Genomic DNA, 16,697 nt, shown 5'->3' on the forward strand with positions numbered 1-16,697 from the left:
GTCCCCCTGGCATCTCAGGTTAAAGAAGGAGGTCCAGGAAAATGTGGTAGAGCCATTACAAGAAATCTGAGCCGCAGTCATCAGGGACTCCAATTGCCATCGCATTAGGATTGATTAGAGACCAGCAGTACCGTAATGACCCGGAAAGAGGGGCAGCCGGGGATTATTAATATCAGAATGTGTGGGTGGGGGAGAGCAAACGGGGGAGAGAGATGGTTTACAGTTACTAGGATTTATATATAAGTGCAGGCTTACCTGAGGAAACCGGATAGTTAGCAAATCACACAAACAATAAATCTAATTGCATCTAAAATTTCATGAAGTCTGAGTTTTTAGAGTCAAGCCATGGTGAAAGGCAGGCTAACATCTTAGTTTTTAAAAATAAGCATCTGATTTATAAATTGATTATAAGGATCCATGTGAAGAGGCAGGGAGGAACACAGGATGTCTGCTTTCCTTAGTAATGGAACTCGTTTAGGTTTTGGACTCCAACTATCCTGAATTTTCTCTCATTTGAGTACCTTTGGGTTTTCTCTCCAGGGCTAAGAGGTAACAAAATGTGTACTCTGTAGAAGAGTAATAAAACTAGTTTTAATTGAAGCAGTGATACCTGGGCAGTGGCTTTTGTTTTGTTTTGTTGGAGATATGAATGATCAGGATCCTAAAGAGAAGTGGAGAAGAGAGTGGTTTGTCTCCTTCCTTGGACTATGAGCCAAAACAAATCAGCCCCTGATGGTCTGGGCTGAAATGCAGCTCACTGGATAATTAACTCCATCTTTCCAGTCCACCCTAACTGTTTATTTAGTGTCACCCTGCATTACCATCACTAGCACTTTCCTCTGAACAGGAGGAGCTGCAGGCTTTCACCTCCCAAAAGGAAATTCTTCTTAGCTTAGACAGATGTGGTAGTCAGGATGTACATTAAGGGAGAGAGAGAGAAAGAGAGAGAGAGAGAGAGAGAGAGAGAGAGAGAGGATTTTTAATGGAAGATTAGCAAGCTCAGGGAGTTTCATTTTGTGAACTTGCCCCAATGGAATATTTAAAGATAAGGGGACTGCTGTGTCTTCAGTTCCTAAGAACTGATAACACCTTGATCCACTATCCAGAAGGGTGCTTGCCATCTGATGTTGAGGGGGATCTTTTGGTTCAAACTCAGCCATTGGTGTCCCTGGGCTGAGATTCCTCAGAGAGCAGCTGAAGTAACCAGAAGAAATAAGAGGAGTGGGAGGGGAAAGGGAAGAAAGGAAGAGGGGGACAGGAAGAGGACAGAGGGGAAAGCAGGAGAGTAAGTGAAGGGAGGAGAAACAAGCTCACTGAGTACAAGAGAAAGAATGAGACACTCTGGGAGACAATTCAGAGCACTTCCTAACCACGTGTGCCTTCGGCCCCCTTCTCTTTTCTTTCCCGGTGCGTTCCTAGGGGGTGGGGAGGGGTAGAAAGCTCAAATGGGTGGGGAACAGAGCTGTATATGTGTTTGGAGGTGTCATGTTCTATCCGTTCTCTGTTTCAAAGTGGAGATGGCATTTTTTAGAGCTGCACAGGGCAGACAGGGTTTGTGGCGTAGGGCTCGCAGCTGACACTGTTTGTCCAGGTGTGGGATGGGACTGCGGTTGGATGGCGGCGGTTGGATGGCGTCTTGGGGCAGTCCAGCATTTTTGCACCACGGAAGCAGAAGTCTCAGCTCCCGAGCTTCCCGCTTCCAGGAGAAAGCTCCCCCCTTCAGCTTCCATACATAAATACATTAGGGCCACAGACAAATCCTCATTGTTCAGAAATAAGCCGGTGAGGCCTGCCGGCTCCCCTCAGCGGGGCAGAACAAGGCAGAAAGGGTGGGTGGGAGGGAGGGAGGCGGGGGCCGCAGGGATCCGGGGTCGCTTTGCAGATTCCCACTAAAGATAACGAAATGTGATCTATTTTTCAGAACAGCAAGTGGATGGGAAAGATCCTTGACAACACAAAACTCATTTACTAATGGACTGGTTTTGAATTTCTCCTTCTTGGGTCTGTAAATCGCCCCACCACCCCGAGCCCTCGGCCTATTCGGTCCTGGCAGGCTACAGCGTCCGGCACGAGGCAGGTGGGCAGTACACTAAAGATAACGAAATGTGATCTATTTTTCAGAACAGCAAGTGGATGGGAAAGATCCTTGACAACACAAAACTCATTTACTAATGGACTGGTTTTGAATTTCTCCTTCTTGGGTCTGTAAATCGCCCCACCACCCCGAGCCCTCGGCCTATTCGGTCCTGGCAGGCTACAGCGTCCGGCACGAGGCAGGTGGGCAGTACCTTTCGCGCAGCGTCCACCATCTGAGCGCGGTTCCCAGGGACCGAGAGCACCAGGGGCTCCCGACTAAGCAGATACAAAGATGAATGTTTGCTGCTTCAGCTGGGATCTGGGAGACTCGGCACTGCCCTGCCGCAGAGCGATGACACTAATTTATTGAAGATGCCCTTGATTTCCAAGTCTGTAGGTAGGGTAGGGCCTCCCATAGTAGCTCTTGATGGCTAAGAAAGCGGGCTGGGAATCTCAAGCCAGGAGAGACAGAAGGAAGTCCTTAGATACAGGATTTTGATCCTTAGGCCTTATGTCAGTGTAGCCAAGAAACTTCAACAGCTTTAAAGATTTTTGCCTTGGCCTTATGGTCCACTGGTTTAAGTGCACCTGGCCATTATCTGCACCGCGGAGCACCCAGAGCCGAAGCCCTGTGTTGGCAACCACTGGTTCAGCGTCCCTAGCCAGCTGCAAAGCGGCCAGGGCAGCAGCGAACTGACTAGAGTTGCTCGGTCCCTTTAAATGCCCGCAGCATCTCTGTTTTTCATGCGATTTGCATTGACAGCAAAGGTTTTATGTTACAGAAAGACTCAAACCTTTATGTGTGCGATTTAAAATGGATCATTTGGTTTATGTGGTTTGTAAATTCATGTCATTTTACCTCTTTTAGTGGTTTTCAGTGAAAGGTTCCATTTTGGGAAACCTTATATATCCAAGCCAATAATTATCATTTATAACAATTGGTTCCCTTAACCAAGGGATCGAAATAGCAGGTAGACTCCTTGGTACAAAGCACATAGATAGCACTTTTCCTTTCTAGTTAAATGGTCCACTGGATTAAATAGGAAGGGGGAAAAGTCCAGGCACCGGGTCTCTGAGAAGTACCTCTCATTTACCTCGGTGCCTCTTCTCCCAGGACCTACTGGATCCTCTTCCCAAGTTGTCACCAGTGTCTGGTACAGTCCTTGTTCCTTTGAATAGATATGAAAAGAAATGGGCAGGGGAGTTGAGAAGAGGGAGAAAATGGTGGTCATATTGGTGCCTAATTGCCATCTCTCTCCTCTGTTATTCTCTGTAAATTTATACCTGTACTTATTTGTTCGTTATGCCTCATTTCCCTATACAAAACTTAATTACAAAGCACACCCTGTATTCAACATACCATTTGTCTTTTAAGGCATGAGACTGTGCTTATAAATCCACACACACACACACACACACACACACACACACACATTTTAATTGTGCACACTTGCTCCAGACTTTAGGGTACTGATTTTGAGAGCCCATTTAAGTCCCCCGTTCCGGTCCTGACACAGCTGCCATGTCAATAAGGACTTTTCCAAGCAGAGGCATTCCTCTTGGCAGGACACTGCAGTTCCTTAAGACTTCATCTGAAACGTCATGAACACTAAAATAAGACAGTGAGGGAAAATTACCAGACACATGGCCTTGGGCTCAGCAGTGCCAGGCTTCCAGTTTAGAAAGTAAGTCACTGGGCATACCATGTGGCAGAAGCTCTTTTGAAATAGTACACACCCATTAAATGCATTTTAAAAAATAAGCCTAACTGTAATGAAGTACCAGTCTCTGCTTCCAAGGTTTAATTGCATGGGATACACAAGTGTTTCAAGGAGGCAGAAAGTATTGTGTGGGAAGCTCAGCACAAAGGAGGCTTTCTGAACTTGCAATCTCCTGGGAGGCAGCCTTGAGGTGGGAACCCTTTATGAGCTTGAAATGTATGTTGTGGGGCACACTGGACTGGGTGGATTATTTTAAAACCATATCAATAATACAAGGGGAAACCCTTCTCTCGCTTAGATCTCAAAATGCAAAAGGCTCTGGGGTGCGGTCTTTGGCTGATGGAATCAAAACATATTGAAAGAAGACAAGCAAGTTTAAAGAGCCCAGAGTTTGTTCTTCATCATTCTCCAAGAGGGCACACTGAATTCAAAAGCATTTTTGAAGTGTACTTAGAATTCTGTTTTGAACTTATCTAATCAGAGATAAGTATAGTCATAAAGCCACTCTCCTTCCACCATTCCGCCTCCTTATCGCCACACATTGTTCTTATCGGCTTTCGGTCTCTGCTACTGACAATAGATTATCTTTGTTTAGAGAGCCTAATTGTTTTCAAAATCTTTTTAATAATTGCTTTGGAACAAGGTGTGCAAATGAGGCTTAAGATAATTATAGCTTCATTTGTTTGTGCAGTTTTACTAAGCATTCGACACACAAACAAAATAGCAGATGATGGGACTTAAATTGCAGGACATCACTCATTCTCTGGCAGCAAAACAAGCCAGCATTGCAACACACACACACACACACACACACACACACACACACACACACACACACACACACTTTATTTAATCTTCTTGGAGCCGCTGTGGTTCTAGATTTGAGGGCAGTGTCCCTCTCAGAGCAGGGTAAGGATTATGTTACAACTCCACGGTTATTGGAGCCAGGCACAGTTTTATTTAATTTACACCCCATCCAGAGCCTTTTGCATGAGGTTCCCAAAGCATTTTTGCTAATGGCAAGTAAGGTTTTTTGGCATCCTCAGTAGCAGAGGTGGCACCGGAGTGCAGATGGGGAAACTGAGTCCAGAGGAATATTAAGATACTAAATCGAAGATGAAGTCTCTGTGTCTCTACTCAGTCACAATGATCTGAACAACTTTTCTCCTGATCCCACGTTGTAGAGACACTTTGAGAATGAGGGGAATGCTGTCCAGATCAGAGTACTTGAGCCCTTGGGGGGGGGGGCGCGGGGAGTGGTGGTGGTGTGTTTGGGAAGGAGGGAAAGAGGGAGGAAATTAGGTTTGGCTCCTGGAGTTGATGGCAAACCTAAGACGGTCACTCTTCTAGAGCCTGCAGCCCGGAGCTCTAATCTGCTCTTGTATTATTTATCACGTTCCATAAGCTATTCATCAATCCATTATTTATTCATCCCAACATTAAGGTAATTAAATATGAGCTCACCGGGAAAGGGCACGACTGCAAAGGACAGGGACCGGAGCATGGGGGGGGGGAATTAGGACGTCTGCAGTCAATGGTTTGTGCCTAGATGCGTGCGACTCCCTTAGGTGACACCGGAAAGGGTGCCTCTGCAAAGCCTTGACATGCTCATCGACCCTTCCAGCACCCTGGTTCCCGCCTTCCCACCCCACCTCACTTCCCACCTCTCAGGGTCCTTCTCCTCCCACCACTCCCTACCCCTAGCTTCGCAGCTTCGCCCTCCCTAAGCGGGGCCGCGGGGCGGCGCGGCTTTCCAGCGGGTCCGGCGGCGCGCGCGGGCTGGCTAGATGCGGATAGGCGCCGGCCGCAGCCAATCAGCGAGCCGGGGACGCTGCGCGCTTTAAGGTCGCTGCTGGGAGAACAGAAACCAAGTTCCCCGGCAACGAGCAGCATCCACCCGGCCGCAGGCCCCAGCCAGCGAGGCCCGGAAGGCTGCGGAGTGTATCGGCCACTCCGACCGAATCCAGCGCACCCCTACTTCGCCTCCTCTTCTTCACTGGCCTCCCACCCCCAAGTTCCGACTCGCCTATTCGCCTACGCCTAGGGAGGGGGTTAGGAGCTGCCGCGTCCCCCTCCCTGAGGCGGCCGCCCCCAGCTTTTTCTGCTCACTGCAGCGTGCGCCTGGGCCGTGCGCCCCGGCAGCGCCAGCCATGTCTATGCTGCCGTCGTTTGGTTTTACGCAGGAGCAAGTGGCGTGCGTGTGCGAGGTTCTGCAGCAAGGCGGGAATCTGGAACGCCTGGGCAGGTTCTTGTGGTCGCTGCCCGCCTGCGATCACCTGCACAAAAACGAGAGTGTGCTCAAGGCTAAGGCAGTAGTCGCCTTCCACCGGGGCAACTTCCGCGAGCTCTACAAGATCCTGGAGAGTCACCAGTTCTCGCCGCACAACCATCCCAAACTGCAGCAACTGTGGCTGAAAGCGCACTACGTGGAGGCCGAGAAGCTTCGAGGCCGACCTTTGGGTGCGGTGGGCAAATATCGTGTGCGCCGAAAATTCCCTCTGCCGCGCACCATCTGGGACGGCGAAGAGACCAGCTACTGTTTCAAGGAGAAGTCGCGGGGCGTGCTGCGGGAGTGGTACGCGCACAACCCCTACCCCTCGCCCCGGGAGAAGCGGGAGCTGGCGGAGGCCACCGGCCTCACCACCACCCAGGTCAGCAACTGGTTTAAGAACCGGAGGCAAAGAGACCGGGCGGCCGAGGCCAAGGAAAGGTACGCGGCGTGCTTGCCCAGGCTTGGGCAACCCGGGGAAGTCTTCCTTGCCCTTCCGCCCCTTTCCGTCCCCGCAGGCATCACTACCAAATCCGCCCGCAGCGGGTCCTCGGGGCGGTTCCTCGGCCTCAGACACTCGGCAGCGAAAGTTCATGAACTCTGAGGTTGCGTGCTAGGGATGAGGCCCCTCGCTGGCGTTGAGCACTCGCGCGTGGGTTTCTTTGGGGGTGAAGAGTCGCGCTAAGTTTGTTTCTCATGCCTTCCTGGCTGGCTGCGGCGAAGGGAGGGGGCGGGAAGGGGAATGTGGCTGGATATCCCCTGGAAAGCGGTTCAGTGCGGCGGTGGGTGGGCCTCGAACCTTGGTCCTCCTGCTCCGAGCTGAAGCTGGCCAGACACGTCCGCTCTGCCGCACTCCCGGTGGTCTCTGGATCAGAGTTCTGCACTAGTTGGACAAAGGGGAGAGTCTTGATAGGAAATACACAGGAAAGAGAATTTTGGGATGGGGGGTCGCGGCTGCATTTCTTGCGCCGCCAGCCGGGGAAGGACCGCTGCTCGACGCGCTCGCTCGCGCGTGGCCGGGGCTCCGCAGCCCCCGGGGGAGGACAGGGGCTGCATTCGGCGGCTTCTCCCGCCCCCAGCTCAGAAGCAAGGCTTTAAAAAAGCCTGCCTCCCCCTCCTCGCGCAAACAGGCGCAGCCACTTGGCCGGGGGCCACGGTTCGCTGCGGAGTTTCCGAGCGGATTCCGAGCAGCGCCGGGCAGGCGGCGGCGAGCGCCGCGCGAAGCGGAGGAGTGCGGGGCACCCGGGCACAGGGCCCCGCACCGGCCTCTTTGTTCGCTGGCCGCCTCCAGCCTGAAGATCTGGCTTCCCCCGTCTCCTCCGGGTGGAAAACCACAGAGTCTGCCTAAATTCCGCTGCAATGAGCTCTTTGGAAGTCTGTGCCTGGAAGGGAAAGTGGAATGAGGAGGGCGCTAGGCGTGGGGAGGACTGCGAGCGCTCGGCGGACTGAAGCGGCGGGAGGCGACATAGCGAAGTTGGGGACCGGGTTCGGGGACTGACGCTCCTGCTTGCCCACCCGGTCTCAGCTGCTGCGGGCGGGCCAGGTTTTCCTAGCTGGCAAGTGGATGTTGGTGGGCAGCTTGAGAGGGAGCCGGGAGGGGCTGAGAAGTGAGTCAGGAACACCGAAACTGGGGATTGCACGGTTTCTGTTAGCCTTTAATTTACAAAACGGCCAGTCCCTAAAGTCAGGCGAGGACCTACCCCTCGGTGAAATCGGAGAGACTGGCTGAGTACGCTGTTTACTCAGGTCACTGGGCCGCTCTGGGGACCACTTCTCATGACTTGTCTCCTAGGTCTTCCAACCCGGAGTCTCCGGACAGGGGCTGGGAAACTGGTCATCTAATTGTTTCCTCAAGCATTTGTGCATTAGGCAATTTGTCCCCCGACCATTCCTTTATCGTCAACAACCATTTGTTGGAAGGCTTTCAAACAGTTACTAGGAAATATGGTGCTAGTTGATAGGTGCTTAAACATAGCTGCTGGAACAAAATTGAAAACACGTTTTTTGCTTATTTCAAATAAACCCGGCTCATCTGACTTTCTGAAATCTGGACCTAGCTCGGAGCAGCAGGCTTCCCATTTCTCTAGTCCCCTCTGCCTGCTCACCTCCCCCCATGACCCTTGGGGATAGGTGGGAGGACAGAGCTCCTCCGTTTGGGTTGGTGACAGATTGCACAATGGCCCTTTCCTCCTTCCAGCTCCCCTCCCTTCACCTCACACTTTTTTTTAACCTACATTTTTTTTTTTTTTAACCATATGGTGTTGTCCTCTATTTCTTAGGGAGAACACCGAAAACAATAACTCCTCCTCCAACAAGCAGAATCAACTCTCTCCTCTGGAAGGGGGCAAGCCACTCATGTCCAGCTCAGAAGAGGAATTCTCACCTCCCCAAAGTCCAGACCAGAACTCGGTCCTTCTGCTACAAGGCAATATGGGCCACACCAGGAGCTCAAACTATTCTCTTCCAGGCCTGACGGCCTCACAGCCCAGCCATGGCCTGCAGGCTCATCAGCATCAGCTTCAAGACTCTCTACTGGGCCCGCTCACCTCCAGTCTGGTGGACTTGGGTTCCTAAGTGGGGAGGGACTGGGACCTCGAAGGCATAGCTGGAGCAGCCACCAACCACAGCAACTAGGGACACTTGTAAATAGAAATCAGGAACAATTTTGCATCTTGTTTCTGGGGTTCTTTGAGCATAAAGGAAATGATGGGCTTTCACAAATGTCTTTTTTAAAAAATCAAAACCAACAGCGATTTCCAGCATAGTCTCCCGCTTCTCTCCAACTCTTACCATTCTTGCGTTTTCCCTCCCACTGAAAAGATCCAGAAAAAAAAAAAAAAACCCAAACAAACAAAAGCACCCAGTTTTTGGTCCTGGGCAACCCCCACACCCACTTCAATAGTCTTTTCTTTTTTTCTTTTCGTGAACAGAAATTACAAGCCAACTGGATTTAAATTATTTCATTTTAATTTATTTATGGAGAAGCAATTTTGGGAAAGGGAAAAGGGAGAGAGAGAGAGAGAGAGAGAGAGAGAGAGAGAGAGAGATCAGAGTAGGAGTGGCAGTAAGGGGCCAGCCAGCCCGACAACCTGAGGAACTGATTACATTCTTAAGATGAATAGGAAAAATATAATCATAACTGGTTTTGATGGGAAAATTACGTTTACATTTTTCATATTTAGTGTTAAATAATTTTATGTAGATTAAAATAAAAGAACAGTATTAGTGGGAAAATCAAGTGCCTAAATGTCTTAATGCTCTCTATGTGAGGCGGTTAGAAATAGAAATGACATTAGTAATACAACTATTTTTGTCAGATTTAGTAGGGGTTTTGGTGGTTGTTTGTTTTCTTGGGTTTTTTTTTTTTTTTTAAATGACAAACTCTAAAAGTGTACCAATGTGGAAAAAAAAGAGAAAATAATCACTTTTCAAAATGCCATTACTGTTCATACCTCAGAGCTTTCCTATCTGCAGGCTAGCCCTACTAAGGGATTTCTCTGCTCCTAGTTTCTACTTACAAAAGGATGCCAACAGAACTTGGCAACCTGGTATTTGTTACTAAATCAGCATGCGTTTTCAGGCTTCTTTTCTATTGTACCGAAACCAGCCTAAATTAAAACTTAGTGGAACACCAGGAGTATGATTCTGTTTCTGAAAGGTGAGTTGTATATTGCTGTCATCATTGGGCCCTATTTAAAAACAAGTTTCTTGCTTTCTTGCTTAATAGTGGTTATGAGGTACAGGGTATTTTGAAGTCTATCATCTGAAATCAAGAGTAGCAACTAGGTTAATGATGTGACAAAAGAGAAGTTTAGCTTTGGGTATTTATTTATTTTTTTTTTTATTATTTAGAAAGGCAGTTTTGTTCACCACTAGCTCTTACCCACAGCATTCATACGTTAACTTGGCTCTTTTGTGTTAACAATTTATGATAAGACTGTGAAAGTAAAAGTAATTTATCTGCTTTTTTTTTTTTAAAAAAAAAGGGAACTTGAACAAAGATTTAAGCATGAATAGGAACTAATCTGTACAAATAAAAAGCAGACCACTGGGACAGGAACTCTTTTGCAGTGCTGTCGGATAGTGTCCAGAAAAATCCCAGAAATCATGAAGGCTCCATGTTCTTTTTGCCTGGGGCAAAATGATGTATCTTCTGTATTTAGCTTTCAAAATTAGTGAAACAAATGGCATTATTTATTAAAAATTCTACTCAGGATAACAGGATTGGCTCACTTGTGCTTTGTAAAATATTGTTCCCTGGGGAGAATCTATTTATTTTCTGACATGAGTTTCATAATTTTGATTTTTTCCTCATATGTGTCAACATTAATATATTCTTCCTTTCTGACCTTTTCCTATTGTTCCTGACCTGAACTAGGAAAGTGGGGGAGTGGGGGAAATGAAGGCATTGTTATTATTATTATTATTATTATTATTATTATTATTATTAGTTTTTAAAACTCCCATTGTCTTGGATTCAAGGGAAAATGATCACTGTGCTTTTAAATATAGTCACTTTTACTTATAAAATCCCCCCCCCCAAGGATGGACAGATGTGCACACAGACGCTCAGAGACCCTCATTTGGGCTGGAAGCTCCGGGTCCCAATCTCCCTTGTTAGTGTTTTGGATCATTAAGTCGGTGTTTATTTAAGTCACTAGGGTGTTTGTTCTCCACGTCTTGGGCCACGGAGAAATGCCACCCTCTGCAGGAGGGGCTCTCACAGGGAATCTCCACACATTCTTCACATTCACTCCCCAAAACAAACACCCTGCACAAAGATAGCTTTCAATGACCCTGACAGGCTTCAAAAAGAGGCCGCGGAAATCTCTCTGGAAAATAGGAAGGGCCAATTACTTTAATTTCTTACATGCCCTCGCGTCCTACTCCGATCACTACCCCCCACTCTTGCAGCTCCTCTTGGCATAATTTTAGAGTCATGGAAGGGTTGCCTCTCTGGGAGCACCGGACCCACTTCCTGCTCTTGGTTGGTGAATCTTGGAGAGGTTTGCAGATCTGGCAAGGACGGCCGGTCCCGTAAAAGCCCCCGTGATTACTGCTTGTAAACTCGTTAAAAGGACAATTTTCTGTCACAGCCATAAACTCTTTGTAAAATCTCTGGCACTCGATCCAGAGTGCGCATATTCCAGATGTGTTTAATAAGAAATTGCACAATATGCCTCCTTCCGCCATCCTCGGCTCAGTCTGGCTAAAAGAGGGACAAGCAGGAGGAGGCGAGAAAGCTGGACGTCGTTCTGAGTTTTCTTGGCAATCATTTTAGAGCGGTCATTAGGGGGAACTAACCATATTTTTTTCCCCTCGAGGAAATCTTCGAGAACCAGCTGTTAAGGGACGTCCAATTTTCCCTTCTCGGCGTCAACGTTTAACCGAATCAGGAGCCACTTTTCGTTCCTCCTCTGCAAATTTCGTAGTGATAGCCAAAAATAATGAGCAATGTCTTATAAATAAAGTGGTTTCAGGACAAAACCTTACAGCTTTTTGCCAAGTGAAATTAAAAAAAAAATACTCTAGTGATGTTTTCTAAAATGTCTTAAATCTCAATACAGGATTGCTGGGACCCGGCTGGCTGGCTGCTCGCTTTGACCCCTTGGCTGAGAAAGAGGCTTCCTAAATTCTCGGAGGCCAAGGGGTTTATTTGACCCGCAATTCCCGAGGTTTGGGCTTAGCAAGCAGGGACTCAAGAACTGGGTGAGTTACCAGCCGAGGTGGAGACACTGCTGGGGCCTGTCACCCCTGGTCTGGAACCTATTTTCCAGGCGAGGCCCGCTCGGTCTTCACCCGGAGATGGGACGGAAGCTGAGGAAGAGGCAGTGGGACCGCGCTGGTGGGCTAGTTCCGACTTTGCGGAGCTTGGACCCCTGCTCTCCCCTGCAAGCCGACGGCCCTGGCACCTGGCACACATCTGCACTTAGCCTCCCTCGCTTTGGGCAGCCGGCCTTTTGCTGGGCCTTCGCTTGCTGCAGTCTCCCATGTCTGGTCTCTGAAAAGCCTGCGGACAGGTCTCCAGATCCAGGATAGTGGCCCACGTTTCTTCTGCTGCAGAGAACCGGGGGAGAGTCTATCATCCGCACGCCCAGGACACTGCTCCTTCCGTTCTGCACCGAGAAGGCGCAGGGAGGACACTCCTGCAGCCACCGCTCTTTGCTCCTGGCGATTCAGAAGAGGATCGCACTTATCTCAGACCCGGATCCCATTGCGGCTCCAGGCGCAGGATCTGGTGGGCTCAGCCTGCGAACTCCTTGAGAGTGGAGGATGCCAGGCTAGCCACATGGGAGAAGGCCAGGGCTTGGGCCTCGCTGGGAAGCAGCAACGGTGGTCCTGGGGCTCCCCCCGCCCCTGAAGTTCCTAGCGCACGTGAATGACCCTGGACTCACCACTGTCGGGTTGCCCCCGGCCTTGAAGCTCCAGACCAAGGGATTCTGTCCCCCGGGTGGGGCTGCAGGTGTCAGCGCTCCCGGTCCTCAACATCCCACTTGGACCCAGAACGGCCTACTCAGGCCCCGGAGTCTGGTCTCCAGTTTAGGCCCTGCTGCCCAATCCTCATGGCGCTTTTCTTTTGATGCCGCCTGTGCCCTTTGTTTCCTGGGGCCTAGGCTCTGGCTCTGGACTCCTCCTAGCGCGCTGGCCAGGCTGTGCCAGTCAGTCAGGAGGGGGACCCATTTCTGAGTTTGTTGGCACTACTTCCCCCGCTGGGGAGAGGTACCTTGGCTTCTAACATCCTTTAGGATGGAGCCACAGCTCTGCTTCCAAAAGTATGACTGGGTTGCCCTGTGCCAAGCGGCTATCCCTTCCCTACGTCCAGTCCGGGACCCACAGGGAAGGCACCAGCCGAGCTGCACAGCAGTCTTAGGTCTGCTGCTGTGGCAGACGATCTACCCAGATCTTGTGGGAGTGGGTAGTATTGACAGGCACAGGTGGGTCAGGATTAAGAGAGGTCTCGGGTGGCCCTAGTGTTCTTTCCACTCTGTTGTATCTTTACCCGAAAAGTCTTAAAACGCCTAGATTCCTCTAGTCGCTCAAAGCCAGAGGAGCCTGTATATATGGCCACCTCTTCCCAGGAGCAAATCATACTGGGGTGCCCGAGGACTCAGTGTCCTAGGCAGCAGGCATGCTCCATGACCTTAGCCAAGGGGAGGGGGGGGGATTTGTGCCCCTTGAGTTCCTAGAGACTACCTTCACCATTCTGACTCCGGAAACTTTACCTGAAAACACCTCTAAAAGGGATGAGCTAGGTAAGAGATGGGTGAACCAGCCAGGAACAAAAACAATCAAAAGTCCCTAGGAAATATTGGCTTTTCTTCTACCCGGAAAAAGCGCGTTTTAAACTCAGCACATACTCACTTCGTTCCAGCTGATGAAATTGGAAACCTGTTCTCCTACTGAGGATGACAATGAGGGGTTTAGACGCTGTGGTCCTTTCAGACAGAGAGAAACAACACTGCAGTAGCGTTTAAAAACAAAGAAAAAGACTGCTTGAGGCGCGTGGAAGCCAGCCGGTCTGTTTTCCAATCCTAGCCTGAGATTTTCTCCTTTTAACTTTTTAATGGACAGCTGAGATCTGGGTTCTCAGCAGGTAGTGTACAATCGCACACCTGGAACCCCCTCACCCCACACCTGTTAGGGAAAGTACTCGCTGTTCTTTACCATATGCCAAAATATTCTTGATATCACATTCTTTTCCCAGATCAAACAGGAAAATGTTTCAGAGAAGAAATAAAAACTAAAATATCAAAACCCAGTCTCTGAAAGAGAAAAAGGTTAGCTTTAGATTTTCTGCATACTTCAGTATACCTGAAGTAGCTGCTCAACTGTGATTAAAATGTTGTTGAAAGATAAGAGTACCCTTTCTTCATCATGTTAATGATTGCCATTGAAGGAATAAGTAGACAGATTCTAGCCTTTTGCTGTCTATAACACAACTTGGAAATGAACACTGCCTGCTTCCATCTTGTTGCCTTCCTGCCCTTCCCTCCAAAGTTAAAAGAGAAACATTTAATTTAATTTTTTTTTTTTTTGTCTTTTTGAAGCAGGGTCTCCCTGTAGCCCCAGCTGTCCTGGAACTCACTATGTAGACCAGGCTGGCCTTGAATGCACAGAGATCTGCCTGCCTCTGTCCCACCTCTGCTGGGACTACAGGTGTGCGCCACCACTCCTGGTTCAAAACTAATTTATTTATTATTTTTATCTTATGTGTGTATTGCCTGCATGTAGGTAAATGCACCTGTGTCATGCAGTGCCTGGAACTGGAGTTACAGACAGTTGTTAGCTGCTGTGGGTGCTGGGATTCGAACCCGGGTCTTCTGCAAGAACAGTTAGTGTTCTTAACCACTGAGCCATCTCACCAATATTTTATGGGGCAGATACAGGGAGAATCAAGTAGATATACTTATGGATTAACACAGCCAAATTTACTATAATATGCTATACAATTTATTTTAATTTGGTTTTTTTTTTAATGAATTATGCCATGATTTACTCATAATAGAAACAACTTCTGAAGGGGAGGTGGGGGAATTGTGATTGGTTCAGGATCAGAACTGATGTGCATGCAGAATTTTAAAAATAGTCCTTGCCAACATATTTTTTAAGGACACAAGACATCAAGTGTTTTGAGATTCTTAAAGAATATATCTCATAGAAACTCAGTGTCCTTGGTGGAAAATCTGTAGGTTCCAGGCAGTGTGTCTGTAAAATCAACTTTCTCAGTGTTCTTTTTTTTTTTTTTTTTTTTTTTTTAAATACAAACTCAACTACACCCCCACCCCCTTTTCATTTTGCCCTCAGGCAAGGCTTTAGCTGCTTTGCTAAAATTTCTAATTTGAGTTGCCAGTTATCCAACTGGTTTAAATACCAGGGAAAGACAATGGGATGGTGACCCCTACCCTACCCAAGAACAAAACAAAACAACCCCACAAACCAAACCCACATAGCTGTGACATCTTTGGTCGGTCTTCACACAAATGTTCAACTACAAGCATCTGAATGTGGTGACAGTACTTTTGCTTTTTGTGTGTGGTACTGGTAGGACTGGAGTGTCTGGTACAGGGAAGCAAAAGTCACAGAGCTTGTAAAAGCAAAAAAGGCACATTTTGAGGGCGAGATGGCATAGTCTGCAAAACTTTGCAAAAGTTAATTATATCTCTAAGATGAGAGGGTGATACAAGAAAGACAGAGTTAGCTCCATATTGATTTAGAATGCCTTAAAGGTTAAAGTAGGTAACAAATTTTTAAAGATTGAGCTAGATAGAATATCAGCATGCCTTAGTATCTATGAAGTGAAAAGAACATTTAAACAACTGAACCTTTGTCTATCTTCAGATATGTGGGGCAAATATCTTCTATGCATTGCTGATGCTATATAAACATGACATGCTTCCTCCTAAAGTCAAGTTCTTATTTTAATTGAAGAATAATATTGCTCAGGGCTCTACCTCTAAGTACAAATAGCTAATCTAAGAAAATCAGTTCCGGGAATCTGGAACCAATGGCTATTTTCAAAATAAACAGACAAAATCTTCATAAAGAAGACTAGAAGAATTATTTTACATGCAGTCAGTCTCTCTCTCTCTCTCTCTCTCTCTCTCTCTCTCTCTCTCTCTCTCTCTCCCTCTCTCTCTCAGACCCAAAACACTTTTGTGGAAGAACTAACCAGAAGAATGATAACATAACAGCCCCCTTACTATTTTTTTAACTAAAAAAAAAATCAGTCTGCTGTAAGGTTTCTAAGCTATCTTTAAAACAAATCTAATGCATTTCTCTTTTCCCCATTAAACATTTTCTCCCTGGGGAGAGGATAGAAGTGTAGGAAAAGGAAAGGCAAACAAAACAGAAAACAGTATTACTTAAAAGTTGTATTACAATGTTTAAGCAGCAGTAAAAAGGTTATCTACAAAGCAAAGAACACAAGAATATTGACCTTTCCCACTTTAGTCCAATGAAGGCAAGAATTAAACTAGAATTAAAATAAATGGGGAGGAAAAGTAAGTTTTTTCTTCTGGGATGAAGTCCCTGATAGGCTGCTCATGCTCCAGTAGATGGCCCTACACCCATGAACCTGCTGGCAACACTGGGTGGGTATAAAAAAAAGAGTACATGAAGTTGGAGGGTGTGTTGGGGCATAGGAGGAGTTGGAGGGGAGGGAGTAGGGTGGATTTGATCAAAACACATTAAATGTATCTATGAAATTCTCAATAAATGAAAATAAAATGATCAAAATTTTGAGAGGGTTTGGATATTTTAATACAGAGACCAACATGAAAGCTCTACATCTTTGAGCGCCAAGGGAAGAATCGGGGAGGGGGAAACACCCAATCACAAAAATTTCTTAACAACTCATCTTGGACGTTTTCCTTTTACTGCAAACAAGCATTGACACCCAGGTAGAAAGGAGATATTGCACTCTATCTGGGTTTAGGACCCATACCTATGACTTCTAATACATAGGACCAGGTGATATAAAGATGTCTTATTGTTCTCTAAGTTCTAGGTGTCACCATGGATGGGAACACCAGAAGCTAAGAAACTACAAAGTGGGGTGGGAGGTAAGATGTTGCCTCAACTCTCATTCTATTACTGGGTATGGATGTACGTTAGGTTTTCTGATTATATAT

The 16,697-nt window shown here is 47.5% G+C and overlaps 1 protein-coding gene across 2 annotated transcripts; it reads left to right on the forward strand.

Annotated features, from left to right (window-relative positions):
* Nucleotides 1-5,429: 5,429 nt before the first annotated feature.
* Nucleotides 5,430-8,918, forward strand: Six1 (SIX homeobox 1). Of its 2 annotated transcripts, none has more exons than XM_008839487.2 (2): nucleotides 5,430-6,507; nucleotides 8,346-8,918. In XM_008839487.2, the coding sequence occupies exons 1-2, from the start codon at nucleotides 5,948-5,950 to the stop codon at nucleotides 8,638-8,640; spliced, it is 855 nt and encodes a 284-aa protein (XP_008837709.1). In that variant the 5' UTR covers nucleotides 5,430-5,947; the 3' UTR covers nucleotides 8,641-8,918. The 2 variants fall into 2 exon arrangements, with proteins under 2 accessions (XP_008837709.1, XP_029422556.1); XM_029566696.1 differs by having other exon boundaries at nucleotides 5,697-6,718; nucleotides 8,346-8,475.
* Nucleotides 8,919-16,697: the final 7,779 nt, after the last annotated feature.

The sequence above is a fragment of the Nannospalax galili genome, unplaced genomic scaffold, assembly GCF_000622305.1.
Source record: "Nannospalax galili isolate Female #2095 unplaced genomic scaffold, S.galili_v1.0 scaffold336, whole genome shotgun sequence".
Lineage (NCBI taxonomy): Eukaryota > Metazoa > Chordata > Mammalia > Rodentia > Spalacidae > Nannospalax > Nannospalax galili.